General features: G+C 36.7%; 1 protein-coding gene and 1 pseudogene across 1 annotated transcript in view; both read right to left on the minus strand.

The window, feature by feature from the left end:
- The window catches only part of LOC107704157 (mitochondrial import receptor subunit TOM7 homolog), a 9968-nt gene extending 4425 nt beyond the window's left edge, over positions 1-5543 (minus strand). Inside the window, exon 1 of the mRNA XM_016507064.1 lies at positions 5315-5543. Coding sequence (XP_016362550.1) covers positions 5315-5420 — 106 coding nt within the window. The 5' untranslated portion in view covers positions 5421-5543. The remainder of the gene's footprint in view (positions 1-5314) is intronic.
- Positions 5544-9563: 4020 nt separating this feature from the next.
- LOC107704835 (hyccin pseudogene) lies at positions 9564-10725 on the minus strand (annotated as a pseudogene).
- Positions 10726-11984: the final 1259 nt, after the last annotated feature.

Consider the following 11984-nt stretch of genomic DNA (forward strand, 5'->3'; position numbering starts at 1 on the left):
CAGTCATAAAAATTGTTATATATCTTAGCCCAGCTATTTTAAACTGAGATAAACAACAAAAAAATTCAACCATCAACGCATTTCAAAATTGTTACTTTTTTGTAAAATAAAACATCACATTTTTATATTAGTGCTACCAGTATTACATCAATATTGTACATTTTTTGTAACATTTGAATTTTTAATTTAGTGCAATATTTTGTCATTGCAACATTTTGGTGTAATTTTCACTAACAACTGCAACTGGATTTATACTGTAAACCTAAGTTCACTGTTATCCCACCGGTCACTATTGTGACCATCATCATGTTTACTCATTCTATGACCACACTCAACAAAACTGAATATATGTGAATTCATATATTAATACTAGACACCTTAAAGATAATGTGTACCAAAAATCTTTGTCATATCTTTATGTTAACATACTTGTTTTGGAGCTTTGATGCAGTTATCATCTTCTCAAGGTGCAAACAGGAAATAAACTGCTCTGGTCATATGACAATTTCTTGTTTGCTTTTAATATAAAAAGTTATATTTTTGGCAAACGTAAAAGCCCTTTCACACCAAAAGCCTGAAGGCTGAAGGAAATGTAAATTCACGTCTGTACAGTAGAACGCAGAAGAAGAAAGTTCAACACTCTTGCGCGATAAGTTGATATATTGATTATTGCGCCAGGCCTAACAGGAACTTGAGTTTCTTCAGTCAATGGGTTCGACTGGCATCATGAAACTGAATCATGAATTGAGTCCAGACTCAAAAAGTCCTGTGTTGCAAGCCTTCCTGTTCTCATCCAATACTGACTGACTGACGAACACAACAAAAGCCTCATCCGAGCGAGATCTCGAAGAATCCAGACGTCAGAGCTGATTCATCTCCACTTTATTGATTGAGCAACACACTCGGAGCGAGCTGTGAGGAAGGACAGATGCACACACGCTCCTCAGCCCTCTTCTGCTTTTCATATTCTAATATTACACACATGCTGGACTCTCTCGACTGTGAGGTCAAAGCAGTCTTATCCTGAATCTATTCCTTTAGCTAAATAAATGCAGTGTATGGATATAAAATATTGATTTTAGCTGAAATGATCATATGTGAAAAAGAGAGAGCTCAGGCTGGCTTAATTGTTGGTTCTTGGTCCAATTTGATTTTTTTCATTATCATATAGAATAATTATGTTCCACATTTATATATATATTATATTCATATAATTTTATAATAGCTGTATATCACAGAATATTTACATTATATTTCATTTATGAAATAGTTTTTAAGTCATTTACCATGAATTTTTTTAGATTTATATTTATTAAATTCATATATATATTATTTGTTCATATATATTCATGTTCATATTTATAATTATAACATTCTCAATAGATGTTGTATTTGAACTATAGTCAGTTTTTTCCGCTGTCGTCCTCCTTCAGAAATGCTAATGTTTAGACTCATGGGGCTTTTCTGCGTAACAGACAAACAAAAAGCTACAACTTCCTTTTGCATCTCATTTGTCTCTAAACGTTTCCCATCGTGCCAAAAATACAGAGGCAGGCAAATTCCTGTGGATCCTGAAGCCTCATGAACATTTCCTCATTCATTTAACACTGATGACGCTGCAGGAGCACAAACTCTGACCCCAAAGAAGAGCACGAACTACAGCCGTAATAATGAGGACGGAGCGTCACAGCGGCAGGAAGTGATGCGTGCAGACGCCTAACGACCGCGCACACACAACAAACACCATTACACTCAACATTCCCATCAGAAATGATGCAGAATCCCAAACACACACGTCCCAGAAGCCCTTCATCCTGCAGTGACGTGAAATACTACTCAATGACCGATGACATTACCAGTGACTAAATAGTAAGACGGAAAACGGACAATATATAACACAGTCTAATCACATTAGATGAGAACATGAGATTAATTAAAATGAGCACTCATCTAGAAATCAAGCAGCCTGTTAATTGATATAATGCCAATAGCGTACCGTTTCCGCCATGGAATAAAAAAAAAGCAAATGGTAGCTGCGATTTTCTGACTCTTTTTTTTTTCTCACAATTGCAAGTTGCAAAGTCAGAATTGTGTGAAATACAGTAGTCAACATTTGACGTGGATCAAAAAAGTTCATCAAAGTTGTCCTAAGACAAGAATGCATTTTGGTTTTAGGTTTTAGGACGACTTTGATGAAATATTTTGATCCACTTCAAATGTTGACTAGTGCAGGCCTAAACTCGCAATTCTGAGAAATTAAGTCAGAATTGAGAGACACGAACTCGACTTTCTTGCAATTTCGACTAACACTGAGAAATTAAGTCAGAATTGTGAGACACGAACTCGACTTTCTTGCAATTTCGACTAACACTGAGAAATTAAGTCAGAATTGTGACATACGAACTCGACTTTCTTGCAATTTCGACTAACACTGAGAAATAAAGTCAGAATTGCGCGATACGAACTCGACTTTCTTGCAATTTCGACTAACACTGAGAAATAAAGTCAGAATTGCGCGATACGATCTCGACTTTCTTGCAATTTCGACTAACACTGAGAAATAAAGTCAAAATTGCGAGATACGAACTCGACTTTCTTGCAATTTCGACTAACACTGAGAAATAAAGTCAGAATTGCGCGATACGATCTCGACTTTCTTGCAATTTCGACTAACACTGAGAAATAAAGTCAAAATTGCGAGATACGAACTCGACTTTCTTGCAATTTCGACTAACACTGAGAAATTAAGTCAAAATTGCGAGATACAAACTCGACTTTCTTGCAATTTGGACTAAAACTGAGAAATAAAGTCAAAATTGCGAGATACGAACTCGACTTTCTTGCAATTTCGACTAACACTGAGAAATTAAGTCAAAATTGCGAGATACAAACTCGACTTTCTTGCAATTTGGACTAAAACTGAGAAATAAAGTCAAAATTGCGAGATACGAACTCGACTTTCTTGCAATTTCGACTAACACTGAGAAATTAAGTCAGAATAGTGAGATATGAACTCGATGTTCTTGCAAGCAATTTCGACTAACACTGAGAAATAAAGTCAGAATTGCGAGATACAAACTCTACTTTCTTGCAATTTCGACTAACACTGAGAAATAAAGTCAGAATTGCGAGATACAAACTCGACTTTCTTGCAATTTCGACTAACACTGAGAAATTAAGTCAAAATTGCGAGATACAAACTCGACTTTCTTGCAATTTCGACTAACACTGAGAAATTAAGTCAAAATTGCGAGATACAAACTCGACTTTCTTGCAATTTCGACTAACACTGAGAAATTAAGTCAAAATTGCGAGATACAAACTCGACTTTCTTGCAATTTCGACTAACACTGAGAAATTAAGTCAAAATTGTGAGATACGAACTCTACTTTCTTGAAATTTCGACTAACACTGAGAAATAAAGTCAGAATTGTGAGATACGAACTCGACTTTCTTGCAAGCAATTTCGACTAACACTGAGAAATAAAGTCAGAATTGTGAGATACGAACTCGACTTTCTTGCAAGCAATTTCGACTAACACTGAGAAATAAAGTCAGAATTGTGAGATACGAACTCGACTTTCTTGCAAGCAATTTCGACTAACACTGAGAAATAAAGTCAGAATTGTGAGATACGAACTCGACTTTCTTGCAAGCAATTTCGACTAACACTGAGCTACAAAATCAGAATTGTGAGATATAATCCTTTTTTGAGAAATAATGTTAGATTTTGAGAAATAATGTCAGAATTGCAAGATACAAATTCTGCGAAGTCACATTTGTGTGGTAACTCGCAATTGCAAGAAAAGAAAAAAACTCACGTTTATATCATGCAATTCTGATTTTATTTCTCATATTTTTAATTTTTTCCATTTTTCATCAACTTTACGATCTCAGAATCGCTCGAATGTGTAACTTCCTGTAATATTTTTCTGATGCCTTCGTCGAAATGTTTTCATTAAATTGTTCTCGGAAGCAAAACGTCTTGCAGGTCAAAGGGGTTGAATAATTTTGATCACTCTCGAATTTACCATCAGCTTTGTCGATGTAAAATGCACATGATCTCTTTTCACATGCTTCTGTGAATTTGCATAAATACTGTAAAAATAAGCATTTAATTTGCAAACATTTCAATGTTTACCTATATATAATATTTACATTATATCAGCCATTGCCCACACTGTTCTCTGGATTTACATGTGTTTGTATGCAGTATCGCAAATCCCCTCAGAATTTGATCTTGACTCGCAATTGCATTCTACAAAATCAGAATTGTGAGATATAATCCTTTTTTGAGAAATAATGTCAGAATTGCAAGATACAAATTCTGCGAAAAGTCACATTTGTGTGGTAACTCTCAATTGCAAGAAAAGAAAAAAACTCACGTTTATATCACGCAATTCTGATTTTATTTCTCATATTTTTAATTTTTTCCATTTTTCATCAACTTTACGATCTCAGAATCGCTCGAATGTGTAACTTCCTGTAATATTTTTCTGATGCCTTCGTCGAAATGTTTTCGTTAAATTGTTCTCGGAAGCAAAACGTCTTGCAGGTCAAAGGGGTTGAATAATTTTGATCACTCTCGAATTTACCATCAGCTTTGTCGATGTAAAATGCACATGATCTCTTTTCACATGCTTCTGTGAATTTGCATAAATACTGTAAAAATAAGCATTTAATTTGCAAACATTTCAATGTTTACCTATATATAATATTTACATTATATCAGCCATTGCCCACACTGTTCTCTGGATTTACATGTGTTTGTATGCATTTATTTGATCCAAAATACAGTAAAAATTGCTAAATATTATTACAATTTAAAATAGCTGTTTTCTATGTGAATATCTGTTAAAATGTAATTTATTTCTGTGATCAAAGCTGAATTTTCAGCATCATTACTCCAGTCTTCAGTGTCCTTCAGAAATCATTCTAATATGCTGATTTGTGCTGCTCAAGAAACATTTCTGATTATTATCAGTTTTGAAAACAGTTGTGCTGCTCAATATTTTTGTGTGTATGTATATATACTCATTTATTTACACATGTACTTAGGGCTAGCCTCTCGTTGGACTCAAACAGTTGTGCTGCTCAATATTTTTGTGTGTATGTATATTAATATACTCATTTATTTACACATGTACTTAGGGCTAGCCTCTCGTTGGACTCACTAACTCTTAAGTACGATCACTAATAGTGATGTCTGACTTATCAAACGCTAAATATGTTTCAAAAGCACAATCACAGGCCTGACATGAAGACAGATCACTGATGATAACGATGTAAACGGGTTTGAGTGTGGCTCACTGACCCAGGTACAGCACGGTGGGGATGAAGCCCCAGCGGATGATGACCTGGCCGCACTGGAACACCTGCTGCAGCCGCTGCTTGCTCTCTTTGCTCAGTTTGGCCATCATTTCACTCAGATTTACTCAAAGATCGTCTCTGGATCTGACGCGGAGCGGTGAAGAGCGCAGAAGAGTGCAGGAAGCACGTGTATGCCGTAAAGTGTGCGGCGGCGTCGTTCCTGCTGCGGCTACAGCTTTGCGACAGTCGCCAAAAAAAGCGCCACGCTGACATCTAGTGGCCACACTGGGACATCAGGACAAAAGCAGGTACAATGTAGAAAATATTTTATATTTTATTTTATTTTTGTGATTTATTAAAAATGCGTCATTAATACCAAATTAAATATTATATGTATGCAATTTGACAATTTCCTTGAATTGCTTAATAATGAAAAGCAAATAAAATAACAAAAATCCCAATCAAACAAATATTTCTTAATTACACTTCTATTTTATTTTGCTTTGTTACTAATTCAAAATTGTGTCATTAATACAAAATTAAATATTGTATGTAAGTGAATGCATTTTGAAAGTTTACTTACATTAGTGAATAATGAAAGGTCAGATATATTTTAAATACAATGTTATTTGATTTGATTTTGCTTTATGAAAAATGCATAATTAATACTAAATTAAATATGATATAAATGTATGCATTTTGAAAATGTTCTTAATAATGGAAAGCAAATAAGCTCACAAAATCCCAGTCAAACAAATATATTTCAATTACACTATTTTATTTCATTTTGCTGTTTATAAAAAATGCATCAATATACTAAATTAAATGTTATATATAAATGTATGCTTTTTGACAATTTACTTGAATTACTGAATAATGAAAGACAATTAAAATAAAATCCTAGTTAAACAGATGTTTTAATTACTTTATTAATTTTAGTTTGCTTTATGAAAAATTAATCCTGAATTAAATATTACACATAAATGTAAGTTTTTTTTGTCAATTTACTTGAATTGCTGAATTATGAAAGGCAAATAAAATAACAAAATCCCAGAAAAACACATTTTTATTACACTATATATGAATTATGTAGAAGCTGGTATGTTTCTATTTACTAATTTGCTATGAATTCAGACTGAATGTTTAAACTCAACTGGCCTATATTATATTATGTGTTTGAAAAATTGCATCTAATTCAAATAATTAAATATTAACGGTCTTATTTAAAGAACTAATAACCCTTCAAAATAAGGGTCTCAAGTTAAAGGTGGGGTAAGTGATTTCTGGTAGCCAATGTTGACATTTGAAATCACCAAAACAAACACGCCCCTAATGTAAGTTTTTTTGTCAATTTACTTGAATTGCTGAATTATGAAAGGCAAATAAAATAACAAAATCCCAGAAAAACACGTTTTTATTACACTATATATGAATTATGTAGAAGCTGGTATGTTTCTATTTACTAATTTGCTATGAATTCAGACTGAATGTTTAAACTCAACTGGCCTATATTATATTATGTGTTTGAAAAATTGCATCTAATTCAAATAATGAAATATTAACAATCTTATTTAAAGAATTAATGACCCTTCAAAATGATCTCAATTTAACTTTCCATTTCAAAATAAAAACAAATTTTAATTTAATTACTAATTGTCCACAAATCCCTGATTAACAAAGACTTCCTAATTTTAATATAAAATAATAAATCCATAAAATAAAACATTCAAAGATCAGTATTGTTTGATGACAAAACGTTCAATGATTTAATCTCAGAACCATTTAGATCTGTGTTAAGAGTATCTTAATTTAACATTAACTAGTAAAAACATTTATGGAGATTTTGTCTTGCTACATAAAAATCCAGAGGCGAACTGAAATAGAAATCTTTATTTTCAGACTGTAACCATGTTACTTTTTTTTGGACAAAAGGCAAAAAATGACTGTAGTACGATAATATTTACAATTCACAACAAAATATTCACATTCTCCAAATAATCTGAGCACAGAGCACTGTTATTGATGATCCACTTCAAATCAAAAACACAAACCATTATGAGTAGAAAACACCTTCAAAAACATCATCTTAAAAAAGAAAACATTAAAACCAGACAAATACGGGTGCAAATCGAAGCTATAATTAGATTTATTTTTAAATCAAGAAATGATTTCTGGCTTATAATCACACTGTTTGCTGGGTCTCTGCATGACATCGGTGTGACACATGAACGGATGGTTAACTAATACCAGTTTAACCACCAATACTAACTAACCTGCCCGCCTCACGTGTCAAAGCATCTCTTATGGCCTCACATACAGCACTTCATATAACCATATTGCTTTAGAAACACCAGGAAAAAGACGACTATAAATGAAGACGACTCTCGTTTTGGTCAGATTTCTTCAGGATTTTCCGCTCGGGTTTGTAATCAAGCATCTGAATTCCTGGAAACTGTGACGTGATGGCTTCATGTTGGAGCGCAGTGCATGCTGGGATACGTACAGAAGAGGAACTGCAGTTCGTACACGTAAAAATCGGTCATAATACAGTGAAAAACGTCGGCATTAAAAATACACAACGTCTGACTTCACATGGAGTAAAAACACTTCAAAAATACATGACTTTGGTAATCGATCACTACTGACGAAAACCGAAGGAAAAAAAATAAACCGACTTCCTGTAAGGTGCTGCAGTTTCCTGCCACAAGGTGGCAGCGGCGAGCGTCTCTGTTTAGGGTCACAGGTCAGAGGTCACGTGGACACTGGAACCCAAATCCACTACGTCTGCGGCGGAGAGAGAAGAACCGATCAAACGTGTGAAGTTTTTAAATGTTTTGGAAACTCTTCTGCTCACCGAGGCTGCGTTTATATGATGAAAAATACAGTAAAAAAAAAAAACAGTAAATTAAATATTGCATGTATATGTATACAATTTGACAATTGCTTAATAATGAAAGGCAAATAAAATCCCAGTCAAACAAATATGTTTTAATTACACTATTTTATTTTGCTTCGCTATTAATTAAAAATTGCATCATTAATACAAAATTAAATATTATATGTAAATGTATGCATTTTGACAGTTTACTTGAATTAGTGAATAACGAAAGGGAAATATCTGACGTCACATGAATCCGGCTCTCGTTTTGGTCTGATTTAAACAGGATTTTCCGCTCGGGTTTGTAATCAAGCATCTGAATTCCTGGAAACTGTGACGTGATGGCTTCATGTTGGAGCGCAGTGCATGCTGGGATACGTAGATCGATCACGACTGACGAAAACCGAAGGAAAAAAAGTAAACAGACTTCCTGTAAGGTGCTGCAGTTTCCTGCCACAAGGTGGCAGCGGCGAGTGTCTCTGTTTAGGGTCACAGGTCAGAGGTCACGTGGATACTGATGGTGGGCGAGCGCTGCCGGTGCTGGTGGGCGGGGCTTAGGTGTTCCAAATAAGCCACGCCCCCATCGTCCGCCTCCGCGACGTGATTGGCTGTGGGGCTAGAGGAGAGGACGCTGCTGACCTGCTCGAAGGAGCGCGAGAAGACGGCGCTAGCGGTGCGCGACAGACTCAGCGAGCCGCTCTTAGTCAGCGTCAGGCGCTTGAGCGAGAGCTGCTCCAGGTTCTCGCTCATGGCGCGGACGGTGGCCTGTTTGCGCGACAGCTGCTCCACGCCGGTCGCCGCATCCTTGTCTTTGCTGGAGCGGCCCGTCAGGCGGCGCAGACCCTTCCCGCCCGGTTTCCCGCCGCCGCCGCCGCCGCCGCTGCTGCTGCTGATGACGATGGTCGGCGGGCTGCTCGGAGCGGCGCACGCTTGTGTGCAGATGCCCTCGTCCACCTCCACGATCTCCGTCAGCTCATCCGGGGAACCCAAATCCACTGCGTCTGCGGCGGAGAGAGAGGGAACAACGGGAAGTTTTCAAATGCTTTTGAAAGACATCTCTTCTGCTCACAGAGGCTGCGTTTATATGATTAAAAATACAGTAAAAACAGCAAAATTGTGAAATATTATATCACGACTGACGAAAACCGAAGGAAAAAAAATAAACCGACTTCCTGTAAGGTGCTGCAGTTTCCTGCCACAAGGTGGCAGCGGCGAGCGTCTCTGTTTAGGGTCACAGGTCAGAGGTCACGTGGACACTGGAACCCAAATCCACTACGTCTGCGGCGGAGAGAGAAGAACCGATCAAACGTGTGAAGTTTTTAAATGTTTTGGAAACTCTTCTGCTCACCGAGGCTGCGTTTATATGATGAAAAATCCAGTAAAAAAAAAAAACAGTAAATTAAATATTGCATGTATATGTATACAATTTGACAATTGCTTAATAATGAAAGGCAAATAAAATCCCAGTCAAACAAATATGTTTTAATTACACTATTTTATTTTGCTTCGCTATTAATTAAAAATTGCATCATTAATACAAAATTAAATATTATATGTAAATGTATGCATTTTGACAGTTTACTTGAATTAGTGAATAACGAAAGGGAAATATCTGACGTCACATGAATCCGGCTCTCGTTTTGGTCTGATTTAAACAGGATTTTCCGCTCGGGTTTGTAATCAAGCATCTGAATTCCTGGAAACTGTGACGTGATGGCTTCATGTTGGAGCGCAGTGCATGCTGGGATACGTAGAGAAGAGGAACTGCAGTTCGTACACGTAAAAATCGGTCATAATACCGTGAAAAATGTCCGAATCGGCATTAAAAATACACAACGTCTGACTTCACATGGAGTAAAAACACTTCAAAAATACATGACTTTGGTAATCGATCACGACTGACGAAAACCGAAGGAAAAAAAGTAAACAGACTTCCTGTAAGGTGCTGCAGTTTCCTGCCACAAGGTGGCAGCGGCGAGTGTCTCTGTTTAGGGTCACAGGTCAGAGGTCACGTGGATACTGATGGTGGGCGAGCGCTGCCGGTGCTGGTGGGCGGGGCTTAGGTGTTCCAAATAAGCCACGCCCCCATCGTCCGCCTCCGCGACGTGATTGGCTGTGGGGCTAGAGGAGAGGACGCTGCTGACCTGCTCGAAGGAGCGCGAGAAGACGGCGCTAGCGGTGCGCGACAGACTCAGCGAGCCGCTCTTAGTCAGCGTCAGGCGCTTGAGCGACAGCAGCTCCAGGTTCTCGCTCATGGCGCGGACGGTGGCCTGTTTGCGCGACAGCTGCTCCACGCCGGTCGCCGCATCCTTGTCTTTGCTGGAGCGGCCCGTCAGGCGGCGCAGACCCTTCCCGCCCGGTTTCCCGCCGCCGCCGCCGCCGCCGCTGCTGCTGCTGATGACGATGGTCGGCGGGCTGCTCGGAGCGGCGCACGCTTGTGTGCAGATGCCCTCGTCCACCTCCACGATCTCCGTCAGCTCATCCGGGGAACCCAAATCCACTGCGTCTGCGGCAGAGAGAGAGGGAACAACGGGAAGTTTTCAAATGCTTTTGAAAGACATCTCTTCTGCTCACAGAGGCTGCGTTTATATGATTAAAAATACAGTAAAAACAGCAAAATTGTGAAATATTATAATTTAAAATAGGTGTTTTCTATGTGAATATATGTGACCCTGGAGCACAAAAGCAGTCTTAAGTCGCTGGGGTCAGCTTTCAGATGATGTATACATCTCAATTTAAAAAAATTTACCCTTATGACTGGTTTTGTGGTGCAGGGTCACATCTGTTAAAATGTAATTTATTGCTGTGATCAAAGCTGTGTTTTCAGCATCAATACTCCAGTCTTCAGTGTCACATGATCCTTCAGAAATCATTCTATACATTCTATATGTTTTTGTGGACAATTTCTTTTAACAAAAAAATGAAAATGATTCAAAGTGACAGTAAAGACATTTATAATGTTACAAGATATTTCCATTTCAAATAAATGCTGTGAAATCTGTGAATCCTGAAAAATAACATGCATCACGGTTTCCACAAAAATATTGTGCAGCACAACTGTTTTCAACATTGATAATAATCAGAGATGTTTCTTGAGCAACAAATCAGCATATTAGAATGATTTCTGAAGATCATGTGACACTGAAGACTGGAGTAATGATGCTGAAAATTCAGCTGCGCATCACAGCAATAAATTACATTTTAACAGATATTCAACATAGAAAACAGCTATTTTAAATAGTAATCATATTTCACTGTTTTTACAGCTACCACTGTATTTGATCAAATAACTGCAGCTGTGGAGAGCAGAAGAATCTTTCAGAAACATTAAAAAATCTTATTACAAACTTTTGACCAGTAGTGTATATTACATTATTATATTGTAGGTTGAATCTCACAAAAATATCCAGGACACATTTAACCACAAAAATCAAAAGAAAAAACACATTAAAAATAATTATTGTTATCTAATTCCACCAGATTTTCCATTTGGGTTTTGTAATCAAGTATCCAATTTAAAAAAATAAAAAGCACTTCCTAGATAATTTAAATACTAACATATGTGTTATATTTTCATATTATATATGTTATACTATTATTACATTATAGGTTGAATCTTACAAAGAAATATCCAGGTTGTATTTCACCTAAAAAATAGGAATGATGAAAAGAAAAAAAAAAGATAAAAGGTATGTAAATTAAAATTTGCATAGAGCAAAATAAGCCCATTTTCTTCTGGTAATTAATTTTTTTTCTTTTAACCACAATTTAAGTGCATTTTCCCCTCAAATCCACA

Source organism: Sinocyclocheilus anshuiensis, unplaced genomic scaffold (assembly GCF_001515605.1).
Source record: "Sinocyclocheilus anshuiensis isolate Anshui unplaced genomic scaffold, SAMN03320099.WGS_v1.1 scaffold61, whole genome shotgun sequence".
NCBI lineage: Eukaryota > Metazoa > Chordata > Actinopteri > Cypriniformes > Cyprinidae > Sinocyclocheilus > Sinocyclocheilus anshuiensis.